General features: G+C 41.4%; 2 protein-coding genes across 2 annotated transcripts in view; one reads left to right on the top strand and one right to left on the bottom strand.

Moving 5' to 3' along the window:
* Positions 1-2,594: 2,594 nt before the first annotated feature.
* LOC109469250 (protein downstream neighbor of son homolog) lies at positions 2,595-8,103 on the bottom strand. Its single transcript, XM_019767727.1, has 10 exons — positions 7,579-8,103; positions 7,228-7,344; positions 6,743-6,943; positions 6,211-6,317; positions 5,804-5,860; positions 5,431-5,609; positions 5,201-5,318; positions 4,696-4,839; positions 4,111-4,306; positions 2,595-3,655 (listed from the first exon to the last, which is right to left on the bottom strand). Exons 1-10 carry the CDS (start codon positions 7,918-7,920, stop codon positions 3,359-3,361), a joined length of 1,758 nt encoding a protein of 585 aa, XP_019623286.1. The 5' UTR covers positions 7,921-8,103; the 3' UTR covers positions 2,595-3,358.
* A 260-nt stretch (positions 8,104-8,363) lies between these two features.
* The window catches only part of LOC109469242 (cell division cycle 5-like protein), an 11,727-nt gene continuing 3,267 nt past the window's right edge, over positions 8,364-16,823 (top strand). The window contains exons 1-16 of the mRNA XM_019767714.1: positions 8,364-8,484; positions 8,951-9,054; positions 9,385-9,546; positions 10,080-10,219; positions 10,651-10,798; positions 11,150-11,330; positions 11,450-11,529; positions 11,681-11,762; positions 11,890-12,051; positions 12,430-12,598; positions 13,020-13,171; positions 13,701-13,884; positions 14,297-14,418; positions 15,103-15,300; positions 15,697-15,894; positions 16,377-16,460. Coding sequence (XP_019623273.1) covers positions 8,440-8,484; positions 8,951-9,054; positions 9,385-9,546; positions 10,080-10,219; positions 10,651-10,798; positions 11,150-11,330; positions 11,450-11,529; positions 11,681-11,762; positions 11,890-12,051; positions 12,430-12,598; positions 13,020-13,171; positions 13,701-13,884; positions 14,297-14,418; positions 15,103-15,300; positions 15,697-15,894; positions 16,377-16,460 — 2,211 coding nt within the window. The 5' untranslated portion in view covers positions 8,364-8,439. The remainder of the gene's footprint in view (positions 8,485-8,950; positions 9,055-9,384; positions 9,547-10,079; positions 10,220-10,650; positions 10,799-11,149; positions 11,331-11,449; positions 11,530-11,680; positions 11,763-11,889; positions 12,052-12,429; positions 12,599-13,019; positions 13,172-13,700; positions 13,885-14,296; positions 14,419-15,102; positions 15,301-15,696; positions 15,895-16,376; positions 16,461-16,823) is intronic.

Genomic DNA, 16,823 nt, shown 5'->3' on the forward strand with positions numbered 1-16,823 from the left:
TTGGCGCAACAATACGGTCTATTTTCAGGCATCACCCAATCTTCGCAGGTCATTGAGTAAGGTAAGGGTAGCTTTTCTAATAAAATGCTAGTATACACCTGACTCCCTGGCATGGCGATGTTGAAATTTGGCGACCTTCTGGCAACCAACGGATTCGTCCGAAGGTCGGTTGACAGTGTGGCGCCAGCTTGAAGAGAGACCGCCAACAGCAGACTTCCAAGCCCGACAGGTTTGACGTACGGACGCCGGGTATACTATTTATAGATGTATACGTATGTAACGTGCTAATACATTATATATATATATATAGAGAGAGAGAGAGGTATCCCTTAGCACTAGGATACGCCGTACGAAAACTGATGGCATTCTTTGGGTTACTTGCATGTATCGTACAAAGTCTAACTATCTTGTAGAGGAAAATGTTGGTGCTTAGTTCTGTCACAATCGTGCGACAACCTAACGGCGAGTGTAGTCGTGAGGTTAACGACAATAAGCTTGTGTGGATCATACTTTGTCCTTTTTTCTTCATTACAGATTAACCAGTACCTTCAGAAGAGGTGGACTCGGTATCGTCTGCAGAAGTACTAGTATAAACATCGAAAGACGTGCTCTCCGTGCCATGGAAGTCCAGCAGCAGAAAAATGTACTAATTTGAAAATCAGGGCGACGACAGAATTTAATTTGATTTTGTATTGCGTTTTTTTTTCGTGCACGGTACATGTAGAGCTAATAATAAGATGGTTCGTACAGCTATATGTATGTATTTTTTAAATTTATTACTTATGTCATAGTATAGCTTTACAATTTTACTTAAGAAACCAAAATGTTTTTTTATTATTTCAGGAGAAACTAGCTCCTGTCCATGTGACGCCACGAGAATCCACAGGTGCGTGTTGTCAATGTTTACCGGTAAATACAGGCTATTCATTGCGGCTAGTGGACCAACATTCTGACTCCTTGTTAATTGGCTTGCGTTGGGATCACATTTGAAATGGTGCATGTCAGTAGCTAACCACAGCCACATAATGATACTTTTATTCTCTACTCGCCGCCATACTAACATGAACCGTCTCACAATCAGCTAATTTGTACTCTTACTTGTACTTAAGAACCTCTATATGATAAACTTTAGGTAGCTATAGTGCTATTTTGCTGGTAGAATACACAGATGCAGATTCTTGCGTTGTACAAATGTATGAATTATATCCTTAAGGAACTTAAGAAGAATCAGGATTCGTCATCGTAAAACGATTATCTCCTTCTTGTCTACTGTGCGTATTACCTACAACTGCAGAACAAAGAAACTATTGCCTTTCTGTGTCAGCTGTGTAAACTAGTTACTTTACTGTTATCCAAGTTGTGTAAGTGATATATACTTTGATGGGTAGTTTTTAATTTGCGCTGAATTTTATCAGCAGTTTTTTTGGTAGGTTTATGTAAATTTGTTTACGCATTGTTTCCATAGCAACTATCCCGTAGAAAATAAACTTCACTACAATTGGTAACTATATATTGTGTCTTGAAAGGATTACATAATGTAAACACGCAAGGGCTCACGGATGTCTCAAAACGTTTAAGCTTCTGGTCAGATTAAAAAAGATAGTAGCAGAATAGCCGAAATTCAACAAAATAAACAACCTTGCATTTTACGCAGTAACATGTTTACACCTTTTACTAAACGTTAGTTTTTCCAGCGTTGTAAGATGAGTAACGGCACGTTGCCTACTAGACACATAGCACAAACCGTTTATTTCCGTTCCAACAGGTCCCCTGACTAACGCCGTTCTCCGCTGGCTGGGACACCTGATCTGCGGCAGCTGGGAGGAGGTGGCGCGGGCTGCGGACGTCTCCAGGGCTAAAGTCAGCAAGCTCCGGCGGCAGTACCAGGACGACAGGGACGAGGCCGCCTTCCAGATGCTGGTGCACTGGCGCAGCAGTCAGGCTAAAGGGAACGACGCGTTCCGAGAACTGGCCACGGCCCTGGAGTCGTGCGGGTTTAACAGCGTGGCGAAGGTACTCCTGAGGAGGAAGGAGTCCGGGCTGCTGCTCCGGAGTCCCTCCACGATAGAGGCTGCGTGCGGGGACCAGGGAGTGCTTAAGAGTACTCCTGCGGAGGCCATCACTGATAATCTCTGAGAGCACGGACCAGAGTACTCCAGAGCAGTGAGTGCTTCAGACTACTCATGTGGAGGCCATCACTGATACTGACTGAGAACAGGAACCAGAGTACTCCGGAGGAGTGAGTGCTTCAGATTGCTCCTGTGGAACCAATTACTGATACTGACTTGAGAGCAGGGTCCAGGGTACTCCGGAGGAGGGAGCGTTTCAGATTGCTCCTGTGGAGTCCATCACTGATACTGAATGAGATCAGGGGTGAGGGTACTCCTCCTCCGGAGTGCTTTATATTGTTCCTGTGGATACCATCACTAATGATGACTTAGAGCGGGGACCAGGGTACTCCGGAAGGGGGAGTGTTTCAGATTGTTCCCGTGGAGTCCATCACTGATACTGAGAGCATTTATATGGGGGTCAGCACTTGATATAGTCGTAGATGCTCTGTATGAAGTGGAACTGTAAAAGACACTGTACAAGTACATTCTCACTAATGCCAAGTGTTTATTGTACCACATGAATGTACAAAATGTATACAGTTTTTAGTTTTGAACACACTTGCACAATGCAAGCTACATGTAGTCAAGTAAGATGGTAGATAATTTGTATTTAAAACTTCTTGTGTTGTTGATGATTGTTGTGCGTTTTGAATATTAAAACTTTCTGTATGATGAAGAGATGCTGTGATGAAATCATTGATGAAAAAAACATACATGTAAATTGAGTATCATTGTAGACATAACAGGGCATTGTTAAGAATAGCTCTAGAGAAAAACATTTAGAAGAGATTTGCTGCATTTAGTGCTATTTCTTTTACACACTGTATTACGTACAAACATCTACATTCATTTTCGCTTGTCAAATTCCAAGATTCCAAGATCCTCAATGAGACAATTCCAACTTATCTAACATTACTATACAACAAGTAATTTACATTACAAAATCTCACTTCACTTAGGTAGCACACATTTTCATCATGTCTAACAGTCAAAATTTACAGTTTTGCAAATTCATCTTAACAAATGTAGTCATACAGTATGCTATTACTAGTATATACATGTTGGCACAAGGTCCTTCAGGTATAAACAAAATTCAATTATGTCTAACATTCAAAATTTACAGTTTTGCAGAATTATTTTAACAAATTATTTCAACCTATACGGTACGCTACTACTAGTATATACATGTAGGTAGAAGGTAGTCTTTTAGATATGAACCAAACGCACCATGAGGATATATATATATATCATGATGTCCACTTATACAACCCTTTCTCACACACAAGCTCCTTAATGTCTTCAGTACGGAGTTCTTTTGTCATACTGTTCTCTTCTACAATCATGGATTCTGTATCCCTGAGTCTGTTGAATGTGGCAGTGGCCTCATGTGTACTGAACACAGTGCTGAAGTCACCATGTTGTGAGTGTTGGAAGAGTGAGCACAGTTGTTGTACATGGCAGGGAAGCAGGGGGCCACTGACCTCCAGGCTGTTGACCTGGGTTAACTTGCCAGCTATGGTCTGTCTGATGCTGCCTTGTTTGACCTTAAATAATAAAAAAAATCAAATTCACTAGGTTAAGAAGCATTTACCTTTTGATTGTTCCAATCCTACAGCAGATACAGAGTGTACCATATGACTACTAAAGAAAATAAACCAATTCTAAGTTTAAAGTTAAACACTTAAGTTGCAACACAAAGGGTTGTTCTCACCTAGACCTTCTTCAATACACTGACCCTGTGAGACTTGTCATGTGGCTTCTCTGAAAAGAGGGTTGAAAGAAGCTATCTACATCAGGTCCCATTACCCAAAACTCAACTGCAACTGGGGACATTGTTTACCAGATACCTTTGACCCAGTTCAGAGAAGCCATGTGACAAGTCTCACTGGGTCAGTCTGTTGAAGAAGACCGGAGTGACTGGTCAAAAGTTTTAACTTTAGACATGTAACTACCAACACAGATGAACTTTCATGACAGGAAAACAATTCTAAACACAAACCTTCAGTGCCCTTAGTGTTGCTCCTTCAAAGGCTACAGGAGCCAGAAGGGTGGGCGGGACCCCAGCCAGAGGCCCTGATTGGGTGACCAGACTCTTACTGTTGATGAGGAAGTTGAACAGGGCCTGGGTGTCGCCTCCAGACACCTGCACAAGGGATTCTGGGAAATGGTCGATACTCTTCATCTTGCTTCTCTGACTGGTTTGGGGAATTAAGGTGCTACAAATCCTGTAATTTTATTCATCCATATCATATATTCATTTATTAATCATTATACCATGAATATACAGTGGTTGGGGTAGACCAGAGAAAGGACATTAGAGATTGCAGCCTTGCCAGTGTGGACCTGCTGGACAGAGTCACTTGGAGGTGCTTTGTAAAGACTAGCCGACTGCTGCCTACCCTGTAGACCCCTACAGCAGGATACTCAAAGCCTGGATACTACTACTACTTCTATGTACTGCATTACATGTACAAAATTGTTATAATAAAAAATTCTGAAAATTCCATGATAACAAAGTAAAACACCAAAGAAAGAAAGCAAAAACAGCTACTGCTTGGTTTTGTTTCTTCTGTTGAAAGGATACACTTTGACCTTCCTGGGGTCTAACTCAGGGAAGCTGCTCTTGTCCAGTCCCATGCTCTCTAACCAACAGGACGCTCCAGAGTCATCTATGGTGATGTCATCATCATCATCATCATCTTCATCGCTCATATCACCTCTTTTTTCACTAGTAATGGTTAAAACAATAATGTACATGTATGGTTAACATAGCAGAATTATGGTTATCCTAATAATGATCATTTATGCAGATGGCCATTGCAAGTTATTGTTAGACAGAGAGCCATCTATCACCATGGTGTTACAGGCTCTAATGTCTGGTTTCCATGGTGACAGAGAATCCTGAGCTCCCATTGGACTGATATTTCCAGTGACAAAGTACCCTTAGCTCTTATTGGTACTTCTCATTTTTTAAATGAATCTTCTAATCTGAAAAACCACATTAAAAAACAACCACAAACTCTGAATGGAGTGAAAGTGTGCAAAACAATAACATTGCAGACATTTTTCTGTCCGAGGGGAAAAAGTACCTTTTCTCTGGACATGCCTCACTAGCACCATCATCCTGCTTGCCATCTGTGCTCAACTTTCTGCTGGGATCTGAACCACCAGACTGCCTGGCTGCAAGGGGCATCTTGAAGCTAACTCCTGAATGGAAAAAAAGACTATGAATTAAAATGATTCTTTAAACCTTTGCTTGCATGGGGTCTACCAATATGCTAGAGGCCAAATTTTCAAAATGCAGTAACACAACTTTTACCTTCGTTATCCAGAGCCTCCCTGAGTCCCCGAGATGTTGGAGTCAGAAGTGCGCCCAGGGATTTAGCGCCACCTGTCTGAACACCATGGAACAGCACGGTGAACTGGTGTCCACACACATAGAAATACGGACACATCTGGGCCTTCAGCAGCTGGAATACTGACCGGAAACTGTTGGTCCTGCAACAGTACAGATTGGGAATTTGAACATGATGAATACTGATGCGTTTGATGAATTTGAACAGATTTAACAAAACTACAAAAAGCAAACCTGTGTAGTTATGCAACAATGTTTTAACTTACAAACCTGAACTTGTTTGCACTCCTATCTATTTAATAATATGACATATATTCTTACTGTTACAGTTGCTTACCAGTCAGAAAGTAATGCCTCTTGTATGTTTGGGATGATAGTCGCTGGTGGGCCTTTGCTGTGTCCAAGGGCAAAAAAGATAATTAAACAAACTGGGTACAAATGTTAATACTACAGACTTTGTTGCTGTCTAAAATGGCATATAATCAAGAACAAGATATATGTGATGTATGTAGTTAATGTTATGGTAAATGTTATGTTAATTTTAGACCAATGCTGTCAAATAGCCAGTGCCATAGGACCACGGTAATAACATCCATATCTAAGGACTATGCATGGGGTAGAAACAACTGTTGGATTTCAAATTCCTGACCTCTTGGTTCAGAGATAGGGTTGACTGTGTGAACCAATGGGCAATAATGATGTAGGAAGTGTGAACAAGTGTAATAAGCCCCTTGGAGGTCTTACCTGTCCACCTTTCTACTGGTAGATACTATCCTAGGGAAGAGTCTCAGCCATGGTAGGTTGGGATGGATCCATGTCATCACACACTGCTGGAAACTAGAAGCCCAACTCTACAAAACAAACAAAGAAAAAAATACACATATACTTTCATATCTAAGATGATCATTTAGCATGTGCTCATTTACGTATAGGGTCCCCAGATACGTACAACATAGAATTTGGAGCAGACCATTTGACAGACTATTAACAATCAGAGTAAACTCAAAAACTATGTCTGAAAAACAACAGCATGTTTAAGACAACTTTTTTCTAACTGCTAAATGTTATCCTTCCATTCACATTTATAATGCATCCACTCATTCAGTCCTTTCCATTTTTTATTCCTCCTTTGGGTGAGCAAGTGCATTAGAAATTGACAAAAATGAGAATGATTAAAACATACACAGACTTTGGTTACAAAATTACCCTTTCTGTTTATTCAGTTATTGATCATTCATTCATTTATCTAACAGTATTTACAAATTGCTAGACTTACTTCAGGATCTGCCAGTGTGTTTTTCTCCTGGCCCCTGACAAACCCACAGACTCCTGAAGCCTCGTCTGTTGTCTTGATCCTACTGCACCAGGAGAAGGGGTGGGGGGAGGTGAACCTTACCCGTGACTTCAGGCTCAAATCTTCAGGCAGTTCACGGCTACCAACTTGAGTCAAACTTTCTGGCGTCTCTTTCTCCTCCACCTGAAATACAAAAAAAAATTACTGGGTAAAATGAAAGTACCTTTATTAGTCTATGAGCATGCACATTTATTGCACTACTGCATTTTGCCATCTAATACTATTACTGGTATGTATGACTGCTAGTGCCACTGTCACTAATACTGGTATGGATTACAGAACTTAAATGAAAAGGTGCTGTTAAATGAATATGCTTGTAGTCGGTAGTTAAGTAATTAGTAAATTCTAAAATGACTTTAAACAACTAGGATGAACTTTCGTGTAGGTACTAGTATTGGTAACATTACCTGTGCTTGGCTGTCTTTTGGAGGTTCTGCATCTATAGTTGGACCACCATTGAGTGGATCATCTGTCGCTGGTCTTTTTTGATGCACGTCAGCAGACAGTGAAGGTGTCTGCAATTTCTGTGGGTGGATAAGGGTGATCATAAATCTTCGGTAATGTAAATGCCACATAAACAATAAAGGTATATAATGATATTTGTGACTTATTTCAAACTAGTACATCATTCATACTGAATCATGGATTTCAGTACCGACACATGTAAAACCTGGGAGCCAGGCCTGGCAGGCACCCAGGTTTTTCCGTAAACCCACATGTGTATACCAGTATTTAATACAAGTGTATAGAAACAATACCTGTTCCTCATCTAGTTGAGACAGTCCTGCCAGAAGTTTCCCCTCCACGTCAGGCCCCGTCATGTTGTCTTCCTCTCTATCAGACGACAGTGTCCGCACAGAACCAGACGTCCCAACATTTGCCCTCTTTGGGAGGGAGCCACAACCAAACGGGTTTCTCCTTTTGGACTTCATTCTTGCATCTTCTGAGGCGTCGCCGGCATTTCTCGTTCTTAAGACACCGTCTGGGACGGTTAGCTTGTTAGTTGATTGACCGTTCTTCTTCCTCCGCTTAATTGTGATGACTTTCGGAGGCCTCTTCCAGTCAGGTGAAGAACTGTTGACGGGAACGTCTGACGACATTTTGGGGATCTTGTTCCGTCAGACAACAGCTTTGTTTTCAGGAAAATTACGTCAAAACGTGGCCAAGGAGTTGTCCGAAGGTGCTGTGTAGCAGCAGACGTCAAGTAAATGTCGAAACCAGGCTATGTTTTGGACAACTTGTGAGAGATTTTCGCAAAAACCTACTGCTAGTCTGCCGACAAAGAAAAATTTCCCGCCTTCTGTGGAAAGCGACCTTTGTCCTTTCGAGGAAACCAATAGAAATCCAAAGGGGGACAAGAACTTGGTCACAGTTAAATATTTTGAAGTTTTATAAAATAACAATATAGAATATTTTTTGATAGTCATTACTTTTGGTCGATGCAATTTGATGTTATTTCTAACTTAAAATCCATATTTTTATCGTATCTAAAAATCACAGGTTTAACGCCCCTAATATACAGTGTAACCTTCCGACTCCCATCAGACACTGCGAGCCATCCGCGACGAACGCCATCTTGTGTTTTTTCTTGAGACTTTCGTGGTGCAAAAAGTGTGAAAATGCCACGAATTACGATAAAAGGAGGAGTTTGGAGGAACACGGAGGTAAGTTTAGTTCCCACAGACTATAGTGGCAATGCCATAGCTCCTGAAATATGGCTTATGTGATGATTTCAAGCACCCACGTTTTCTTTGTAGACCCACTACGTTGTATCTGCGTAACACATGTTGACGCATCGCTTTAGGAAAGTACAAACAAATGTATGAAGTTATGACAAAATTAACGACAAAGTCCCTATATAGAGCTTAACTTTACAGCTTTTTAGGAACTTTTGGCAAATTTATGTTAAACTCATAGATGTAGATGTAAGTAATTTCCAGCGAGAATCCTTCACTTTTGTGATATGATAATTTATGAGTTGTCATGACTGCAAAAAACTGTGGAACAGCAGAAATTACCACAGTTTTTTGCAGTCAAAATAGATTAATCATATTATGATATTTTGGTGTTCAAAGCATATGTACAATGAAGCAGATATTCAGTTGAGTTTTTTGCATTTCTTTTCTCCAGGATGAAATCCTCAAGGCTGCTGTGATGAAATATGGCAAAAACCAGTGGTCACGAATCGCCTCACTTCTGCACAGAAAGTCTGCCAAACAGTGCAAAGCAAGATGGTGAGACAACATAGAGTGCTTTGTTTAATATATACTATTGCGTATGGTAAGATAAGGCTCTTTTGTATGATTACCTGTCCTCCATGAAAAATGGAGGTATTGTTTTTGGTGTGTCTGCTGTCTGTCTGTGTGTGTTTCTGCATGTAGTCAGCATAACTTCAGAACGCCTTTGTGGTTTGTGATGATATTTGGTACGTTGGTAGGTCATAGGAAGACAAAGGTCAAGATCAAATATGGGCCTCCTGGTGGCTGATCTTGGTACTGCAGCAGAATTTCTGGTTTTTGTATCTTTTGTCCTAAACGTGTTATGGTCATACTGTGTTACCCCAGGTTTGAGTGGCTGGACCCCAGTATTAAGAAGACAGAGTGGAGCCGTGAGGAGGATGAGAAGCTGCTGCACATGGCCAAACTCATGCCCACCCAGTGGAGAACCATCGCTCCTGTGGTGGGCAGGACTGCTGCACAGTGTCTGGAGAGATACGAGTTCCTGCTGTAAGTCTCAGTACTTTTCAGGGCTCAAAATAGTTTTTTTCTGCACCCCTGCACTACTGGTGCAGGTAACTTTGAAAGTTACTTACACCAGACACGTTTTACCTGCACCAGACAGACTTTGAGAAGTATGGATCATACTAAAAACTCTTCAGAAACCATTGCCATTATTAGGTAATGACAATCAATGCAGCAAATAAAAATCCACATATACCTACATAAACGTAGTACATGTATGTGGACCAGTACAGGTTAGGTGCAGGACTGCAAGTAGACATAAGGAAGCTCCAAGCTAAGCTTACCTGCACTAAGATGCAAATGCACCCAGTATTTTGAGCCCTGAAAATGATAAAAATTATGTTATAGCTAAAGAATGAGTGTGTTTTTTATTGCAAGCTCATGATAAGTCATCTCACAGTTACCCTGTTGCAAGGCTTTTTTGGGTACGGTCAGAGATTAGGGCCCCACAAAAGTAACCAGACATCCATGCCCACATGAACATGTTGTACTAAAGTGTGTTTGTGTTATTTGCACAGTGATCAGGCACAGAAGAATGAGAATGAGGAGGAGTCAGGTGGTTTGGGGGATGATCCCAGGAAACTGAAGCCAGGAGAGATCGACCCCAACCCAGAGACCAAACCAGCCAGACCTGATCCTATTGACATGGATGAGGACGGTGAGTTTTCATTATTGGCTCCACCCCAAAGGTGTTGCCAAAAATCGGTTCACTTGTGTTTATATTTGTTTGTATGTCTGCTATTATATAGTATTAATGTCATTTTTGCTGTCCTTTATAAAGATTTGGTTAGGTTTCATAAAATGAGGCCTTGACTAGTGAATATCTGTAGTTTGGCATACACACCTGTATGTTGATTTTAAGATTATTTTTATATTTAACTAATGAACAAGGCATGCTGATATATGAGCCCTGAAACTTTGCTGGACCTAATCTTAAAGAAATGTAGGCATTTATTAAGCCTAGCTTTTCAGCAGAGAATTGCACCTCATTATATTTATAGTTACTGAATTGCTGATTTACTGAAATTAAGTACATTCGGTAATGTCTTAGGATAATGATTGTGTGAATTTGTGTCCTTTATTTCCCAGAGCTGGAGATGTTGTCGGAGGCGCGTGCCCGTCTGGCTAACACCCAGGGGAAGAAGGCCAAGCGGAAGGCGAGGGAGAAACAGCTGGAGGAGGCCCGCCGTCTGGCCGCGCTGCAGAAACGCAGAGAGCTGAGAGCAGCAGGGATAGAGTGAGTGGAGCAATATCTTTCAACTTTATTTAGGCCAAGAAAAAAAATGTTGTGTTTCCTGTTTCACTCCTAAAAAATTAGGTTCGGTAGGTAGGAATTATCTTGTGCTACACTTACTTGATTAAAATGACAGATGCTTGTTTACCTTTGGCTTGAAAAGGCCATTTAGACTTCCAACTTGACCTTCTTGTCAATCTGCACTAAATCTCCCCCTCTCTCCACTCCTACCACTCTATTGCATTCAATATTATCCCAGGATACACCAGCAAACACGCACACCAAAAACAATACCTCTGTACCTAAAAATAACAAGTGCTCTTAGCACTAATTCTTCGTATGTCACTGCTTCAGGGTCATGAAGAAGAGGAAGAAGAAAAGAGGTGTGGACTACAATGCAGAGATCCCGTTTGAGAAGAAACCAGCGCCAGGGTTCTACGACACGGCCGAGGAAACCTACCAGCCGCTCAAGCCAGACTTCAAGAAGCTGCGTCAACAGAACTTAGATGGGGAACTCCGAGATGACGTGGAAAGTGTAAGTTACTCCAAGAAAGAAGAAACTTTCATTTCTGCCAATACCTCCTTTTCCTCCAACCATAAGATTTAGTCTGAGTGAAAATAATTAATTGTACGGTACCTTTTTCTCCTGTTCAGCGTGAGCGGCGGAAGGACAAGCAACGACAGAAGAGGAAGAAGGAAAATGAGCTACCCGATGCTATCCTGCAAACTCAAAGGTACATTTTCTTTTTACACACACCTCTTAAAAAGCTGCTGTATTCGATTCATTGGAGTAACACATTTTGGTATTGATCGAACAATACTGTGACAGCATTGTTAGAAAAAAGATTGATTAAAAAGGTTTTAAAATTAAACAATTTTTTTTAGAGCCAACAATCCAGAGTTCCAGAAGAAAAGGAGTAAGCTGGTGCTACCTGCACCACAGATTTCTGAACAAGAGCTGGAGGAGGTATGGTCATTTGTATCTGTTTCAATCCCTTATCCTAACTTTTGTTGTGCAATAAAGCTTGATTTCTTGATATTGATACTGTTATTACTGTGTTTGTATTTGTGATTGTACGGTTTTGTATTCCTAGGTGGTCAAGCTTGGCCAGGCCAGTGAGTCGGCCAGAATGGTGGCAGAAGAAGGGGCCGGGAGTGAAGCGTCCAGAGCACTTCTGTCGGACTACACCGTTACGCCTCGGCCAGACCAGCTCCGTACTCCGCGAACTCCTGCCACACAGGACATGGTTCTTCAGGTTGTCAATTTCTCCTTTTTTTTTGTTTACCAAAGGAAAACATACTGTGTTTGCTCTGTTTCGTCTTCTTCTTCTCCAAACCAAAAAGGTCAATGACCTGAACCAGACATCTGTCACCATGGTAACTGGCGTTGGGTTACATCATGTTGCAATTTTACAGCAGGAGGGATTTAGACTCCTGTCTGACCATATATATGAATGTGTTTGAGTAAGAATTAACAGAGCAGACCATATGCAAAGGTAAACATGCATTTGCCTTGTAAATGTTACCTTTCTAGTTTCTTGTTGTCATTGCATACTTATTCTTTTCTTATTTTTTTAACGTTGATTATACATATACTTTTTTGACTGTTGTTGTTTGTTTTTTTTTGTCTGTAGGAAGCGCAGAACATCATGGCTCTGACAAATGTGGACACGCCCCTGAAAGGCGGACTCAACACCCCGTTACACGAGAGCGACTTCTCTGGAGTCACGCCCAAGCACCAGGCAGTAGCCACACCTAACCCCACATTCGTCACACCATTCAGAACTCCTGGGCAGAGTGATGGTATGTGTTACAACTCTTAACATATGTACAAAAATATACAGCAAAAAAGAAAATACAATAATATTTCTAGACTATGACAACTTTGTTAACATATTTAGGAATTGGAAAAGAAAAAAAAATAGTAAAAGGGCAACAATGGATTTTTAATGCTTGCCTTTTGATATTTGTTTTCATGGTATCCCACGTCAAATGAGTTATCTATTGATTCACCATGTAAGCTAAGAATGACCCCTATCAGACCTTTTGAAACTACAAATGTTTATGTTGTAGGTTTATGAAATAGAGATTTACTGACAACAGCTGCTGCCTTTGTTCCACCTGTTCCATTATATTGTTACAATTTCAATAAATCAAATCGATCAAATCAAACTTTTGCTACTGCAAATGCAAACATAAAGTGATCGTCATTTCTGATTGGCAGGTATGACTCCGGGGCGCGGGTTCACACCAGGCCGTGGTTCAGTGACGGCAGGACAGACCCCGCTGCAGGCCTCCGTCAGAGACAAACTCAACATCAACCCTGAGGAGGGTCTGATGGAGTATGACGATCCACAGTATGCCAAACACCTGCAGGTGAGCAAGGAGAACAATTCTGTCCAGGTGTAAACATGATATGGTAATCACAAGTAGGTTTACAGAACTAAACCTTACACATTTACAGTACAGACTTACTCACTTGAAGAAGCAGTTTATGGGAGCTTACTCTCACTATCCAGTTTAGTGTCTGTTGTTTCACTAAGGCCTGATGGCAGCCTGCCATTTGCCTCTATCCTGTGGGTTGACATTATGTAGGTTTAGGTGGTGGAAATCCTCCCTTATGTTGTCCATCCATCTCTTCATTGCTCGAACTTGAGGGTTTTGGCCTTCCAGTTCCAGTGTGATGATCTTCCTAGGCCATTTCTCACTGTCCATTACTTGGACTAGTTGGAGGTGGATGTACCATCCTTATTCCCTAGGTCTCACTATGTCCTGAACGCTATTGACTCTAAGTCTGGTTCTGAACAAAATGTGGAGCATAAGGTATAAATTTCATTCTATAGCATCAGCATCTATTAATGTGTTATCCAAATGTGAGATGTGTTATACAACTGTGATGCTACAGGAGCAGCACAAGTCCCAGCTCAGACGTGGTCTCCAGGGTCTGCCCACTCCTAAGAACGACTTTGAGATTGTGATGCCAGAGGAGATGCCACAGGACATGGGGATGGAGGTGGACCCACAGGCCAGCTTCAGACCTGACCAGGCAGACATTGACTCGGCAGAACAGGCCAGGGTCAACGCTGAGAGTGAGTCACCATACAGATAGAAATGCCCCCTTTCAAATTTCTTCAAAACTGCAGGGGTTTGTTTATTGTAGACTTGTGAGGTGAAAATATGCCCACTTGTGGTTTTATGTTGTACTTAAGAATTGTAGTAAACTGAATTACAGGAAAATAATGTAAATGATAGAAAAAGAACATATGTATAAGTTCCAAAAAAAGTACTTGACATGTGTATGCAATGTCTCAGTAAAGCTAAAAACAGTGCAGAAGTGATAATAGATCTTCCTTTTGTTGTCTAAAACATACAAGTGTTGCTTTGTTTAAGCTATTTTTCCTATCTCTTAATTTTGCGTGCTGCTTTCTGACTTCCCTACAGTCAGTACTGCAAATGTAGATAGGACTCTCAGTTAGAGCGTTTTGTACGTTGCGTTTACAGGGGAGCGTGAACTAAAGCGCCGCCATCATGCCGTACAGAGAGACCTGCCACGTCCCCAGGAACCCAACTCTTCCATCCTCCGACCCCTCGTCATGGACCCTCCTCTCACAGAACTACAGCTGGTAAAACACTTAACATTATCTCAATCAATGATCTTCAGAAACTACAGTTTTCATTCAGAGATTTTGCTGTCCTGAAGATAGTGTTTAAGGCAATAGGCTTTAAGTGTTCTGAAACATTGTGCACATACATTGTGAGGAAACTTTGTTGTTGCCAGGCAGTACTATGTTAACTATATTTAGAAATAGATACCTTTGAGTAGAAAGGCGAAGTAAAAAAAAAGACCTCTTTTGTGATCTAACTAACTCACCAGTTGTAGTGTTATATGTAGTATATGTAGTTCTGGGTTCATAGTCATGGCTCTTTCTTATCTTGAAATGTTGAAAGTTCATTTGTGTTGGTAGAAGTCATTATGAAGCAAGTTTAAACTGTGATGTCCAACACAAGATATTGGACCAAAAGTTTGACTAAAACTCCAGTCTTTATCAATGAATGAGCAATCCACTGTTCTGTGACTTCACGTTATGCAGAATATACAAGTAGTAGCAATCCATAATGTCGCAAAAGTGGTGGGTTGCTTGTTGAACATTTGACAGTTGAAAATTTGTCGGACTCCCTTGGCCAATTTTACTCTCTTTTTTGCTGAATTCTATGATCCGTATACCCGTAGAAAGGCCTGGTGCAGGCTACAATGGCTCTCTTTTTACTAGCAGGCACAGCTACAAACTGTTATTTTGTACCCCCAGGCTGAGGAGTTGATAAAGAGAGAGATGGTTACCATGCTACATCACGACGCCATCTACAACCCCTCAGAAGAACAGGCCGCCATGGCTGCAGGAGACAAGAAGAAAGGCGCCCAGTCAGCCGGAAACAAGATGGCTGAACACATCGCATACCTGGAGGAATACCCTTACAACAAAGTAGACGAAGACAGCATGAACTTAGTGAGTAACATGCAAGCTTACATGCTCCTATTTTGCACACATACAGTGATAATTTTGTTGTGTGTGTGAGAAAAATGAATGAACAAAGCTTTAACTTGCCCAGCCTGTTTGGTCTGATAAGACACCTTTTTCAAATAAAATGTACGTGGTACATAAACAAGAAAAAATTGTTACAGAGTGTGTGAGTGTGTGTACTGCAGTTTTGAAATGTTTTGCTAGATGGTGCTTACCAGCATAGGGAAAAAGTCTTCTATCTGTTTCTCCAGGCTAAAGAACTGTTGTCCCATGTGATCGAGGTAGTGAAGGTGTGGTTGCGTGTCTGTACTGCAGTTTCTATAGGTTTTGCCAGATGGCGCTTACCACCATAGGAATAAAGTCTTCTATCTGTTTCCCCAGGCTAAGGAACTGTTGTCCCATGAGATGGAGGTAGTGAAGGCAGGGATGGGCCATGGGGACCTGTCAGTGGAGGTGTTTAACCAGGTGTGGGAGGAGTGTTACAGCCAGGTGCTGTTCCTGGTCTCACAGAACCGCTACACACGAGCAAACCTTGCCAGCAAGAAGGACAGGCTGGAGAGTCAGGAGAAGAGACTCGAGGTAACGTTGGGTTTACTGTGGGCAACATTGGTTGGTTTTATTACTTTTTCTGTTTATGCATCCATATGTCCATCCATCCATTCACACATTCAAAGAATCAAACATCCATCGTTTCATCCACCCATCCTTCCACATATCCATTCACGCATTCATCCATCCATCCATTCTTTGATCCTTCCATCCAACAATCCATTCATGCCATCCATTCTTCCATTCACCCATCCATTTTCCATCCATTCTTTCATCCTTCCATCCATCCATTCATCCCATATCCATTCTTCCATCCATTCATTCACACATTCATTCTTTCACACAATCATCCATCCATACACCCATTCATCTATCTATTAAGTCCATTCTTCAATCCACCCATCCTTCTATCCATTCACTCATCCATAAACACTGTTCCACTGGTGTTTTTCAAGCACAATGTCTGTTTTGATGTCTTCTTTTCCTTATGATATGATTTTGTTTTAACTCAGATGAACCGACTTCAAATGACCAAAGAGGCCAAAAGAGCTGCCAAGATTGAGAAGAAACTGAAGATCCTTTTGGGAGGTTACCAGGTGAGTGAGATAGAAGTCTTTTCAAATTAGCTTGCAGATGATGAAACTGTTTGCTTGAATTGTAGTGATGTTTTGTTACTAATGTTGGAATGTAACATTCCTCTACTGGCGTTCCAGCACTTAAACTGGGAAATAACATCCTTGACTCACCTAGAGAAAAGGCTACAGCACTTAATGACTTTTTTGTCCAGCAGACCGACTTACCCGGCAGAGATGATCCTTCTTCTGCCTTTGTCCCACCCGTCTCTCCTGAAACACTCCTGGAGTCACTGCAGGTAACAGTGGACGAAGTCCGCCAGCAACTTCTCAGCCTTAAAGTTGGAAAGTCCTGCGGCCCAGACGACATTACTCCTAACCTCTTTG

Source organism: Branchiostoma belcheri, unplaced genomic scaffold (assembly GCF_001625305.1).
Source record: "Branchiostoma belcheri isolate BF01 breed outbred unplaced genomic scaffold, Haploidv18h27 scaffold20, whole genome shotgun sequence".
NCBI classification, from domain to species: domain Eukaryota; kingdom Metazoa; phylum Chordata; class Leptocardii; order Amphioxiformes; family Branchiostomatidae; genus Branchiostoma; species Branchiostoma belcheri.